Genomic DNA, 13311 nt, shown 5'->3' on the forward strand with positions numbered 1-13311 from the left:
CATCGTAATTTAATTTTTCACAATATAATTGTTTTCTGTATTTTTGATACAGCCTTGATGAACTTTAGAAACTTATTTAAAAACTTTTGACCAGCAGTGTATATTTACCGAAATCATACTTTAATGTGACGTCAAAACCCCAGGTACGTACCAAACCACCGTGTTTGAGTACCATTACACCCCACCATTCAGATATACTTAGGAATGTTTTAGATAACTTGTTTGTTTTTGTTTTGCATCAGTTTCGTACAGAAATTACACACTTAATCTTTAATTTTTCCTTTTTTTTAATTACATTTCCATTACTCTCATATAGGACTCACTGTTCACTGCAAATCTCTGTTGATTTTGACCTGATGTAAAAAATTTGACCTGATGTAAAGTCTGTCATAAAGTGAGGACGACCACAAAAACATGGTGTCTTAATAAAAAGGTATAACATATTTTATGTACCAAACACAAAATCACATACAGCACAGTACAACAGATTAAACAATCGAGGCATTTAAACAAAACAACATCTTTGGCACTTGACAAATAGATGATAGTCAAATAAAAAATGTAAACAAGACAAGGGCATAACATTAAAACGCAACAACAAATAAGTACAAAAAATTGCAAGGTGATAAAAAGTCAAGGTTTTGGCAATGTGATGGTCTATCCAAAATGTTCTCAGTCTGCATGTTTTCATGCAAAACCGCGTCATCTCTGCTGTGCCCGGCTGTATTCGTACAGCGGTTTGCGAGGCCTTATTCACGGCCCTAGCACCATGCTCTTCCATCCCTTGAGACAGCTCACTATAGTACCAGTCGCCAAGGGTCCTTATTTAGTGCAAATAGGCTGGCTGCAGTCTTTAAAAATGAATCCTGCAAGCGTCATTTTCGGAAAGCGGATGGTACTATGAGTGGTTTGGGTCCTGAAGCAGGTCTGAAAGAAAAAAAGAAAGAAACACTGGTTAGATATTCACTTAAACTTTTATGCAACAGTTATAACAGTCTCTGCAAGCAGAAATATCAGAAATTCATCTTACTTTCCGCTCATGTAAAATAACAACCTTGAGTTCCTCCTTGAGTGTATATGTGCTATAAAAGCCTGAATATAAAAACTCTAAACACACATTTCAAGCTTTTCTTTTATATTTTGTCTCATTTTGTTCATATGTCAGTCTTTGCAGGGGTAACATTTTTGTAAGAACAGAAACAGTGGATTTCTCACAAGATCCTTCAATTTAAAGACTTTACACTGTTAAATAAAGGCTTTTCCAAGGTTGACCATCCTTTCAAATGAGCTGCGCATGTCTTTCTTTTTGTGTGAAAAACCACAATATAAACATGATACCCTGCTGAGCCTGTCAAAATGAAATGCAGTTTTCAGTATATACAGTCAATTCCTCAGAGTCTCACTGTTATGTGTTGAAAATGAATGTGTCTTTTTATCACAACATAATACTAAGCTGCTGCCGCCACTGGGAAGCTAGAAACTGATTTATCTTTGCAAGCTGAAACTCTGCGAGATTCGGTTGTACTTAGATTGGAGTAGCATATAGTGCTAGACGGCTGCTTCTGATGATTTAAACTTGAAAAATTCACTTCTTACAAGATTACAGATTCCATTGGGGCATGTGTAATTCCCTATAAAACCTACTACTGTATATAAATGAGTAAAACCCGGTCCAAACGTTTGATGTGTTGTAAAAATTCAGTCCTATATTTGCTGCACTCAAGAATAGGTAGAGAGGTGAAAAGAATCCCATGAAATATCCAAACCGCACAGCTCACCACCCACTGTTCACCATGCTTATTTGTATCTAACATAGCCTCTAATCGTTTGGTTTGGCAAAGAAAAACAAAGCACTGAATAATTAGAGCAGACAGACTCACTTATTAGGACTGTCTTTCTTATTGGAGAGTAACTGTTCAGTCAACTGTTACAGTTAGTATGCTAATCAGCTAATGGTGACACAATTTAGACATTTTGGTGTGAGAATAAGTCACAAATGGTGAGTGGGAAAGACATGATGCAGATAAGTCTGCAGCACCACTTACAAAACTTGGCTGTCATCAACCTTAAATGAATAATTCCCCCCTAAAATGAAAATTCTGCCATTAATTATTTACCCTTATTTTGTTCCAAAGCCGTAAGACCTTTGTTCATCGCCAGAACACAAATTAAGATATTTTTTATGAATTCCGAGAGCTTTCTGACCCTGCTTGGACAGCAACAAAACTGCCACGTTCAAGGCCCAGAAAGGTACTAAGGACATTGTTTAAATAGTCCATGTGACATCAGTGGCTCAACCACAATGTTATGAAGCTATGGGAATAATTTGTGCATAGAAAAAAAACCTAAAATAACAACTAGGGATGCACCGATCCTTATCGGACGATAACTTGCGCGTTTTGTCAGTAAAGTCGGTTCTGTAATCAGCGGTAAATGCCATCAGGTGCGTGATTTCACGTTGAGCCGTATATACTACACACAGCCTTTGTTTACAGACAAGCTGCGCACATTCACACTGATAATGAACACTGCTATGCGCAGCTCGTCGGTAAACAACGGCTGTGTGTAGTATATACGGCTCAACGTGAAATCACGCACCTGATGGCATTTACCGCTGATTACAGAACCGGCTTTACGGACAAAACGCGCAAGCATGATCGACCGATTGGTATCGGTGCATCCCTAATAACAACTTTATTCAACAATTCTTTGACGCACGTTTACGATAGTGCTATAGAGCCTGTGTTTTGACGTAGAACCCGGATGCGCTGCACCTTGTTTGCAAGCATAGGAAGACACACTCATGCGTCTATCGTGGTACTATTGTGAGCGCACTTCAAAGACTGACAGAAGAAAAAAATTGTAGAAAAAAATCATTATTTTTGTTTTATTTGCACACAAAAAGTATTAAATGAGAAGTTCACTTCCAGAACTAAAATTTACAGATAATTTACTCACCCCTTGTCATCTAAGATGTTCATGTATTTCTTTCTTTAGTTTTTTTAGGAAAACTTTTTACAATTTCTTTCCATATAGTGGGGACTTCTATGGTGCCCGCAAGTTTGAACTTCCAAGATGCAGTTTAAATGCAGCTTCAAAGGGCTCTAAGCAATCCCAGCCGAGGAAGAAGGATCTTATCTAGCGAAACGATCGGTTATTTTCTAAAAACTTCCACTTCATTTTCTCCTCCTGCTTCAAAATCGCCCTACATCGCTGCAGAAGTATCGATGAAGTGTTTACAAAGTGAACGTGCAAAAAAGAGCAAACGCCCTTTACAAAAAAAGGGTAAAACAGCTATGTATGATGATTTTAAAGTTGGAGGATAAAATGAGTTGGGAGTTTTTCAACATACCCTAACTGTATTGAACCGGAATACTAGCAGAGCTAGACAAGACAAGCATTTGAGGTTAAAAAGTATATAAATTGCTTTTTTTTTTTTTTTTTGAAAATAACCGATCGTTTTGCTAGATAAGACCTTCTGTTTCAGTACTGAAATTTTATCTAACATTTCCCGCTAACATTTGAGTGCTGTTGAGTTGATTCTTAAACATCGCTGATTGGCCATAGTGTACATGCACTCAACAGATATGACATTAGCGATGTTTAAGAATTGGTTCAACAGCGCTCAAATGTTAGCATAAAATGTAGAATGTTTTTTTTTAAATTTCAGTACCGACTCGAAGTACCGAAGTCAGTAATTTTGACAACACTAGTCACATGGACAATTTTAATGATGTCCTTACTACCTTTCTGGGCCTTGAAAGTGGTAGTTGTGTTACTGTCTATGCAGTGTCTGAAAGCTCTCCGATTTCATCAAAAATATCTTAATTTGTGTTCCGAAGTTGAACAAATGTCTTGCTGGTTTGGAACAATGTGAGGCTGAGTAATTAATGACAGAATTAAAATTCTGGGGTGAACTATTCCTTTAACAAGTTTTGCAATGAAGTTTATTAGCTCCACCTAACGGGAAGTCAGCCATTTTGGATTTAGTAAAAAGGGCACGTGGATAACTTTTAAATACTCCTCCTAGGGGATTCATGTGATCATCACCAAACTTGATCAACATGATGCCAAGACAATAGGTATGTTTACATGCACAAATTTTTGTTAATCCAAATGAATCCAATTTGATTTTAGATTCTGAAATTCTGTTCACATGAACTGTGAACATATGCAGCATGACAGTACTGTGCATGTGTGTAAGGTATTATTGAATCCAATTGAGAAGAAAAAAAATAAAAAATATTATAGGGATGTAACGATATTATCAAAATCTTGATATCGGTATAGCAAAACTGTCTCATTACGTTTCGGCACATTATCTGTCAAACAAACTAAAACCGAAAGCACAATATGGCTTAATCCCTTCATCAAGCCTGTTTTTGCTGTGCGTTTCAAAGCGAAATGCTCACTCTGTTCAGGCGATCAGCTCATGATCTGGTGTTTTCCACACCTTAAAACAAATTAATCAATTCACAGTGAATGTTATACACAGCAATATTATCATATCGTGAGATTTTGATATTGTTACATCCCTGTCATATTCCTGCATTTTTAGTTTTTCCTATTGACCGGAAAATGCCAGATCTTCACAACACAATTTTATTTGGATTGAGCTTAATTGGACCTGTGTTTCCATTAAGGCTTTTTAATCCTGCTGAGCCATCACTTGATTAATAACAAATTATTTGGGTGCATGTAAACATAGCTAATGAGGATGCTAAATTGTGAACAGATTTTAGATATCTAAAATGATCTTACCATGGTCATGTGCATTATGTGATTTAGATCAAAATGGTTATTGTATGTTTGGATATGGAGGTTCATCACATGGATGTAGATATTGTGGTTCACAGTCACAGGGCCACCAGCTGGAAGCAGGATGTGTGGCACATGCAAAAGACTTTGAAACAGTCCTTTTTAAGGAGATAGTTCACCCAAAATTGAAAGTTCTGTCATTGATTACATTACATTTCTGTGCCTTGACTGTGGTAGGACCCTTGTTGTTATGGATAGTCAGAGATTTTATCTAAAATATCTTCATTTGCGTTGAACAAAGGTCTTACAGGTCTGGAACGAGATGAGGATGAGGGTGAGTAACTAATGACAGAATTGTCATTTTTTGGGTGAAACTCCCTCTACTACCTACAGCTATATTTTAGTTTTAAACTCATCAGATGTTTCTTGTCCTCATCTGTGTTTACTCACCGGAGTGCCTTTAAAGGGGGAACAGCGGTCACCTTTCCCACAGGCTTGGGGCTGACTGAAGGGGGCATCATCACCATGAGCCTCCCACCAGCAGGTTTGGGTTGTGCTCCTCGAGCAGGACTGAGAGGAAGCGGCCTCTGAGGAGGTGTGGACGGTGGTCTAGGCTGTTGTTCTGATACCATCTGGGCACGGAAAAGAAGCGAGTAAGAATTTGAGATGCACTTTGTTCAGGATTTCTGACAGCATGTTCACAGATTCTTTTTTCAATACAGAATAGAACAGGTGTTTCAAGCAGCATTTTATTTGATGAGATTGTGACCTACTTTGGCTTCCACAGTGATTTTGATTAAAGCAAAAGAATATGAGTACACTGAATCCTTACCAGTGGTGAGCGTGAAGGGTTCAGGGGTAGAGGCTTCTTGGGAGGACTGAGTTTCTGAGGTGATGCTACAGACTTGGGTGTGCTGGGTGAGTTGGGCGGCTTGCTGATAGGTGGAGGAGGTCGAGGTCCTTTGATGTTGCTCAGAGAAGGCGAAGGAGCCGGCCGGAGGGGACGGACAATATTGACTGGCTGAGTACCGTTAGAGGCTGGGTTTGGCCTCAGAGGAAGCACCTCTTTGCTGGTGTGAGGTAGCTTGAGAGGGAAAAAAGGAAAGGGATGTGATGTTGGTGAAGCTACATGATTTGAAAAGTAGACATATTGAGTCAAACTAAACACAGATTAAACATACTTGTTTGTGCTCTTTGATTGTGAAAAATCTATTTGTAGCATATCTATCTGAATATACTAAAAGTCAAAAGATTGTTTTTTAAAGAAGTCTCTTCTGCTCACCAAGCCGGCATTTATTTGATCCAAAGAACAGTAAAAACAAATCAGCATATTAGAATAATTTCTGAAAGATCACGTGACACCAAAGACTGGAGTAATTATGCTAAAAATTCAGCTTTGAAATCACAGGAATAAATAACATTTTAAAATATATTTATACAGAAAACTGATATTTTAAATAATAAAAATATTTCTAAATTGTACTGTTTTTGCTGTTTACTTTTATTGAGCAAGGATGTATTAAATTAAATTAAATGAATCAAAAGTCACAGTAAAGACATTCCCTTTCGGTTCATTGAGGAATCAACATTGATAATAAGAAGAAATGTTTTTCTGAGCACCAAATCAGCCGATTAAAATGATTTCTGAAGGATCATATGACACTGAAGACTAGAAATATGCTTGCTGAAAATATATCTTATTTTATTACAGATGCGAATGTAGATATTAAAATTGTATTTATTTTAAAGTGTAATAGTTCACAGTACTGTTACTATTTTTACAGTATTTTTGATCAATAAGCTGCAGCTTTGGTAAGCAAAACACTTAAAAACATTAAAATATTGTACCAAACCCAAAATATGTACAGTATAATGTAATACAATGTTTTGTATAACTCTCATCAAAAACATGTGTTTTCTGTTTATTTTGGCCTCGTATATTACTTAAGCATCCATACCTTAAGATTACCACTTCTGTTGGAGGGTCCCACCACCTTCAGATGGAAAGCGTGGTTTAGGTGTCCATTCTTTCCCTTTTCAACAGAGCCTTCATTTCTGAAAACACATAGAAATGGTTTATGGGAATGAACAGACTTGAAAGAAACAGACAAACATTGTTTTTTTGTCAGTTTGTTAAAGCACAAGATTGACTTCAGACTTTGAGTATGTACCATAATAATACCATCATTTTCTTAGCATTTTATTCAAAAGTACACTAAATAATGAACATTTTGGGAGCAGGTGTGTATGTTCATACAGTGACATCTGCAAGCATTCAGACCCCTTGGAGAGTATTGAATTTGACACAATATACCAAAAGGACAAAGTGAACATGTGATTTATTATGTATGTATGAAAAAAATCAGAAAATCTATTATTTGCATTAGTATTCAGTCCCCGTGTAGCTATGCATGCTGTGTGGCAGCGATGACAGCAGGAGGTCTTCTTGGGTGTGATTTGCACACCTGGATTCTTTTTTTCCCGTTCGTCCTTGCAAATCCCTTTAAACTTAGTCAGCTTGGTAGTGAAAAGTTTGTCCAGAGTATTTCTATGGGGTCATTTTAGCTGGAACACTCAAGGACATTATTTGTCCCAAAGCCAATCCTGGATCATCTTGGCTTTGTGCTCCAGGTCATTCTGACACTGAATGAAGAATCTTTTCTCTTGACAGAGGTTGTGTGCAGGTTTTCTTCAAAGATCACTCTATATTTGGCTCTATTCAACCTCCGTCATGTTGCCTGCCAATCCTAAAGCCTGTTGCTGAGAATAACCCCCACAGTATTATGCTTCACTGCAGCTGCACTTAGCTCATGGTAGAAGTCAAAAACACTTAACATGCTTTGTGCTGTTATGCTTTATTTGATTCTTACAAGCAGATCTCTATCAGGTGCAAATATTTTAATAAAATAGAGAAAATTTGTATTTCAGTATGCTATCATATTTATAATTGCTACTCAGTTTAGAAATGTTAGACCTCTGCTTTTTCTTGGCTTTTTCCTGACTGACACTGATGCGAAACAGATTTAACATGTCTATTTGAAGCTGCAGGAGATATTGTGGGATTTAAAGTCTTACATGAATTGCCTTAAAATGATCGTTCATCCAAAAATGAAAATTCTTACATTTATTCATCCTCACCCTTCAAAACCTGTGACTTTTTTCTTTTTTTCTGTGGAACATAAAATAAGATATTTTATAGAATGTTGTTAATTAATTTGTTATGACCATTGATTTTCATTGTATAAACAAAAAAACAATGGCACATCTTAAACAAGAAGACCTATTATGCCTCATTTTTACAATATGTAATAATAATACAATATGTATATGTCAATACGTAATATTGTCCCCAGAATGCGTCTGTGAAGTTTCAGCTCAAAATACCCCACAGACCATTTATTACATCATTTTAAAAATGCCTATCTTGAGTGGAAGCAGAAACATGCTGTTTTCATTCATGTCTCTTTAAATGCAAATAAGCTGCTGCTCCCAACCCCCTTTTCCAAATTAGATCTGTGCCTTTACAGCTCGTACCTCAGATACTCTGCTAAAAAACATCTGTTTGGTTTTGATTATCGTGTCTATTGCAGCAATTTTAAGTTCTCTTTCATGTCTTATTGGCTTAAACTGTCAAATACACATACGTTTTTGTTAAAAATACACATGAGTTACAAAAACAGTTGGTTATGTCTCTGAAGATAAACAGCTGGGAAAGAAATTGCATGTTTATATTAGATCTGTGTGACAGCAGTATAATATACAGTAAATAAATCAATAAATCCACTGCTTTCTTGTCATCTCTGAGGCTGGGACTCTACATAGTGTTCTGTGCTCATCTGTGCAGCCAGGGTTGCCAGGTTTTCTGCCTAATTGCTGATAAAAACTATCCCAATTGCATTTTGAGGGGGATCCCCCAGTAAAAATCGCATTCTGGGGGTAAAATACATGTTTTTGGCAGGGCTTGCCTGGTAAAATTCGCATTCCAGGGGCTAAATATCACGTTATTGGGGTCACTTAAACCCGCGGACATGAAAAACAACCAACAGCAACAGTGTTAAAGTAGCCCAGTTCCACAGAAAAAACGTGAACTTGGCAACACTATGTGCAGCCAACAACAGAACAGCATACTTTGCTCAAACTTTTGCTATGGTGTTAGAACCGGTACACCTTTGTTGCTTGCGAAAACACAACTTGCAGATTAAGCGGAGGTAATATTATAATAAGATCCCCTTTTTACCTCATTGGGGGAGAGCGAAATCTGAGTGGCTTGTTTTTTTCACAATCTTGCAGAGAAAGGCTACCAAAAAGATTTACTGGGTTGTTCTTTTCCACATTTTCTGGGGTGCTATGCACCAGGGACTCAATTATAGCACTTAAACATGAAAAAAGGCAGATTTTATGACATGTCACCTTATTATCTTGTTTGGAATGAATGACACAAGGGTTAGAAAATCATTTTTGGATGAATCATCGCTTTAAGTGCAAGAGTTGAAATCTTGCTCAATGGACAATTTTTTTTTTTAAATAAATTTAATTACATCTGTTAGTGTTAGTCAGTAGATGTGTATCAGTAATTGTGGTGCATTAGGTCACATTTCATTTTGTGATTTCCCTGGAACTGAGAGAGTTCAGTTGTGAGACCGTATGTGCAGGGAATTGCTCTGTGCCAAACACGGCCTGGTCTGCCACTGACTAGAAGAAAGGATAATACTGTACCTAATCTGACTAACTTTTAATGTTTTTAATGACTGGGGAGGATTCAAAGTGAAGTAACCTCAATTATCTCACTGCAGCTGCTGTTTTCAGCAAATGTGAGGAGAGATCACATAATTAGATTTCAAAGCATACTGACAGCTGAACTAATCGCATATTTTTAGAGGGCCTGAGATGAAAGACAGAGGGCTCTTACACTCTGAAGAACAGCTACTATTATGTCTTATAAAGTCCTTATAAAGGAGGTCACAAAACAATTGTTTGAACGTATTTGGCAAAGCAAAATGTGTCCTTGAAATGGTTTGATTAAATGTCAAACAAAGACTGATAGCATTTGAAATAAAGAACGGAAAAGAAAATTAAAAACAACTCAGCTATAGGTAAGGCCAGGGGGGGATCATTGAGTTAATATTTTCTAAGGAGGAAGATATATCCATAATTGTGTAAATGAATAGAAGGGGTTTCTGTCCTTAGGAGATAAGAATATGTGGCCCACACATCTGACAAAACACATAAGGAAAGGAAGTCTCTTCAAAGTAGATTTGGTATCTTCATTTCAAATCAAGCAGAAAAGCATTATGGATCAAAGAAGGATTGACCAATTCACTTTTTTGAAAATGTATAATCTAGCAAGTCAGTGGTGTGAGCAGCTCCTTCAGCAAAGGAATTCAGATATTGGATATAGGAATGATGAAGACATTCTGAGAAACCAATATCTGCTGAAGAAATATAGCTTCTATTATAATAGCATTAATCAGCTGAAAAGTGGCAAAGCCTCGGGAATGGATGGTTTTCCAACTGAATTTTGTACTGCAGTTCCATAAAATCTATATTGTTTAAAAAGAGATTCCCAAAAGTATGGCTTCTATCAGCTAGTTACGATAGGATGGAGAGAGTTTTGAATCCATTTCTCAGCAAGGATAAGTCCATTCTGTTTTATTTGCAACTATTTTCTATTTTTGTAGTTAAAATCATCGTCTTTATTTTATAAATATTAAGTAAGTATATTTATGTCAACAACAACAAAAAAATGCTAGGCAAATTTATCGATCTATGATTTTTCTCTCTTTTGGTCTTAAAAGTGTCAACATGAGAAATCTAAATTTACTTGATCTTTGGCATATAAGACGTCTTTGTACCATTAAAACATCCTGAAAGTTTCATACCTTAAAACTTCCTCCACATTATAAACAAAGCATTTATTTAATCAAGCCCAAAAAACGGCTCGTTTTGATCTGAGGTGCAAGATGTCATCACCCGGGCACAAAGATTTGCGTAAAAACTGCCTCCAGAGCAAGGCATCGACGAATAGTCATCTTCGAGTTCAAAAGACCATTTCACCACTGAGTGAAAGAACATTCGCTTTGACGTGTTTGGTTTAAACAGCTTGTTTGTGTCTTTGTTCAGATATTGTACAGCATCCCAGTGTAAGGAACAAGTGGATAGTTTATTTTAATGGCATCCTGGATTGATCGGTGCATTTTGTTTTGTAAACCAAGCACAGTGTCATGGAAAGTTCACAAAGAAACATTTGTTGAAAGATGAAGCGGTACTCAATCTGACTGCAGATACATCAGAAACTGTAAGTAAATGGTTTCATAATGCTTTGTCTAGAAATTACTAGGGCTGCCCCCGATAAGTCAGAGAAGAGGCTTGGTCGACAAAAATTTTATTATTCGCTTAGTCGCAGAAAAAAAAATTCCACAGGAGCTGGCGAAGTCACGCAGTCCATGACGGACAGATTGTTAAAGGCTGGTCTGTGTGGTAGGCTAATAGTACAGTCGTGGCCAAAAGTTTTGAGAATTACATAAATATTGGAAATTGGAAAAGTTGCTGCTTAAGTTTTTATAATAGCAATTTGCATATACTCCAGAATGTTATGAAGAGTGATCAGATGAATTGCATAGTCCTTCTTTGCCATGAAAATTAACTTAATCCCGAAAAAAACTTTCCACTGCATTTCATTGCTGTCATTAAAGGACCTGCTGAGATCATTTCAGTAATCGTCTTGTTAAGGTAAGAATGTTGACAAGCACAAGGCTGGAGATCATTATGTCAGGCTGATTGGGTTAGAATGGCAGACTTGACATGTTAAAAGGAGGGTGATGCTTGAAATCATTGTTCTTCCATTGTTAACCATGGTGACCTGCAAAGAAACGTGTGCAGCCATCATTGCGTTGCATAAAAACGGCTTCACAGGCTAGGATATTGTGGCTACTAAGATTGCACCTAAATCAACAATTTTATGGGATCATCAAGAACTTCAAGGAAAGAGGTTCAATTCTTGTTAAGAAGGCTTCAGGGCATCCAAGAAAGTCCAGGAAGCGCCAGGATAGTCTCCTAAAGAGGATTCAGCTGCGGGATTGGAGTGCCACCAGTGCAGAGCTTGCTCAGGAATGGCAGCAGGCAGGTGTGAGCGCGTCTGCACGCACAGTGAGGCCAAGACTTTTGGAAGATGGCCTGGTGTCAAGAAGGGCAGCAAAGAAGCCACTTCTCTCCAAAAAAAAACAAAAAAACATCAGGGACAGATTGATCTTCTGCAAAAAGTATGGCGAATGGACAGCTGAGGACTGGGGCAAAGTCATATTCTCCGATGAAGCCTCTTTCCGATTGTTTGGAGCATCTGGAAAAAGGCTTGTCCGGAGAAGAAAAGGTGAGCGCTACCATCAGTCCTGTGTCATGCCAACAGTAAAGCATCCTGAGACCATTCATGTGTGGGGTTGCTTCTCATCCAAGGGAGTGGGCTCACTCACAATTTTGCCCAAAAACACAGCCATGAATAAAGAATGGTACCAAAACACCCTCCAACAGCAACTTCTTCCAACAATCCAACAACAGTTTGGTGAAGAACAATGCATTTTCCAGCACGATGGAGCACCGTGCCATAAGGCAAAAGTGATAACTAAGTGGCTCGGGGACCAAAACGTTGAAATTTTGGGTCCATGGCCTGGAAACTCCCCAGATCTTAATCCCATTGAGAACTTGTGGTCAATTCTCAAGAGGCGGGTGGACAAACAAAAACCCACTAATTCTGACAAACAACTGATTATGAAAGAATGGGTTGCTATCAGTCAGGATTTGGCCCAGAAGTTGATTGAGAGCACGCCCAGTCGAATTTGCAGAGGTCCTGAAAAAGAAGGGCCAACACTGCAAATACTGACTCTTTGCATAAATGTCATGTAATTGTCGATAAAAGCCTTTGAAACGTATGAAGTGCTTGTAATTATATTTCAGTACATCACAGAAACAACTGAAACAAAGATCTAAAAGCAGTTTAGCAGCAAACTTTGTGAAAACTAATATTTGTGTCATTCTCAAAACTTGGCCACAACTGTACATCGGGCAGGACATCCAAACGCTCACCTACCATTCATCAACCTCAAATATGGCTTTTGATATGAAAGAGGTATGTAATAGCAATTTTACATGGCCGCTCGATCTAAAGGTAACCTAGAAAATTGTGCACTATTGAAGTGTCTGTGTGGAGTGTGGAACCTGAACAGTAGCGCGCTCACTGCATGATAGATGGAGGCACCTGTGGTCGCTTGCTCTTAAAGTACTCTGTCATTTTTGGTCAAACAGATTCTTTTGAATCTGTAAACACTCTATGTTTATTTATGTGCACTCAGAATAATAATGAAACATTGTGCTGTTGTAAAATAATTAGAGCAAACAGGATGCACTTTCTGCTATCTCGGTGGCTGTGAACTTGAGCGCCAAACTTTGAAACGACATGAAAAATATATCTATAGAGAGTGAAATGTCTACTTTTAAACCAGTTCAAACAAATATTCTTAGATTTTGTAATCTGTATGAAAAATGCATACAGACGCATCACAA

At 37.6% G+C, this 13311-nt stretch overlaps 1 protein-coding gene across 1 annotated transcript in view; it reads right to left on the minus strand.

The window, feature by feature from the left end:
- Positions 1–269: 269 nt before the first annotated feature.
- The window catches only part of adam19a (ADAM metallopeptidase domain 19a), a 134352-nt gene continuing 121310 nt past the window's right edge, over positions 270–13311 (minus strand). Inside the window, exons 20-23 of the mRNA XM_073836879.1 lie at positions 6717–6813; positions 5591–5842; positions 5209–5390; positions 270–927 (exon numbers count right to left, since the gene is read on the minus strand). Of these exons, the coding sequence (XP_073692980.1) occupies positions 876–927; positions 5209–5390; positions 5591–5842; positions 6717–6813 (583 nt within the window). The 3' untranslated portion in view covers positions 270–875. The remainder of the gene's footprint in view (positions 928–5208; positions 5391–5590; positions 5843–6716; positions 6814–13311) is intronic.

Source organism: Garra rufa, chromosome 3 (assembly GCF_049309525.1).
Source record: "Garra rufa chromosome 3, GarRuf1.0, whole genome shotgun sequence".
NCBI classification, from domain to species: Eukaryota; Metazoa; Chordata; class Actinopteri; order Cypriniformes; family Cyprinidae; genus Garra; species Garra rufa.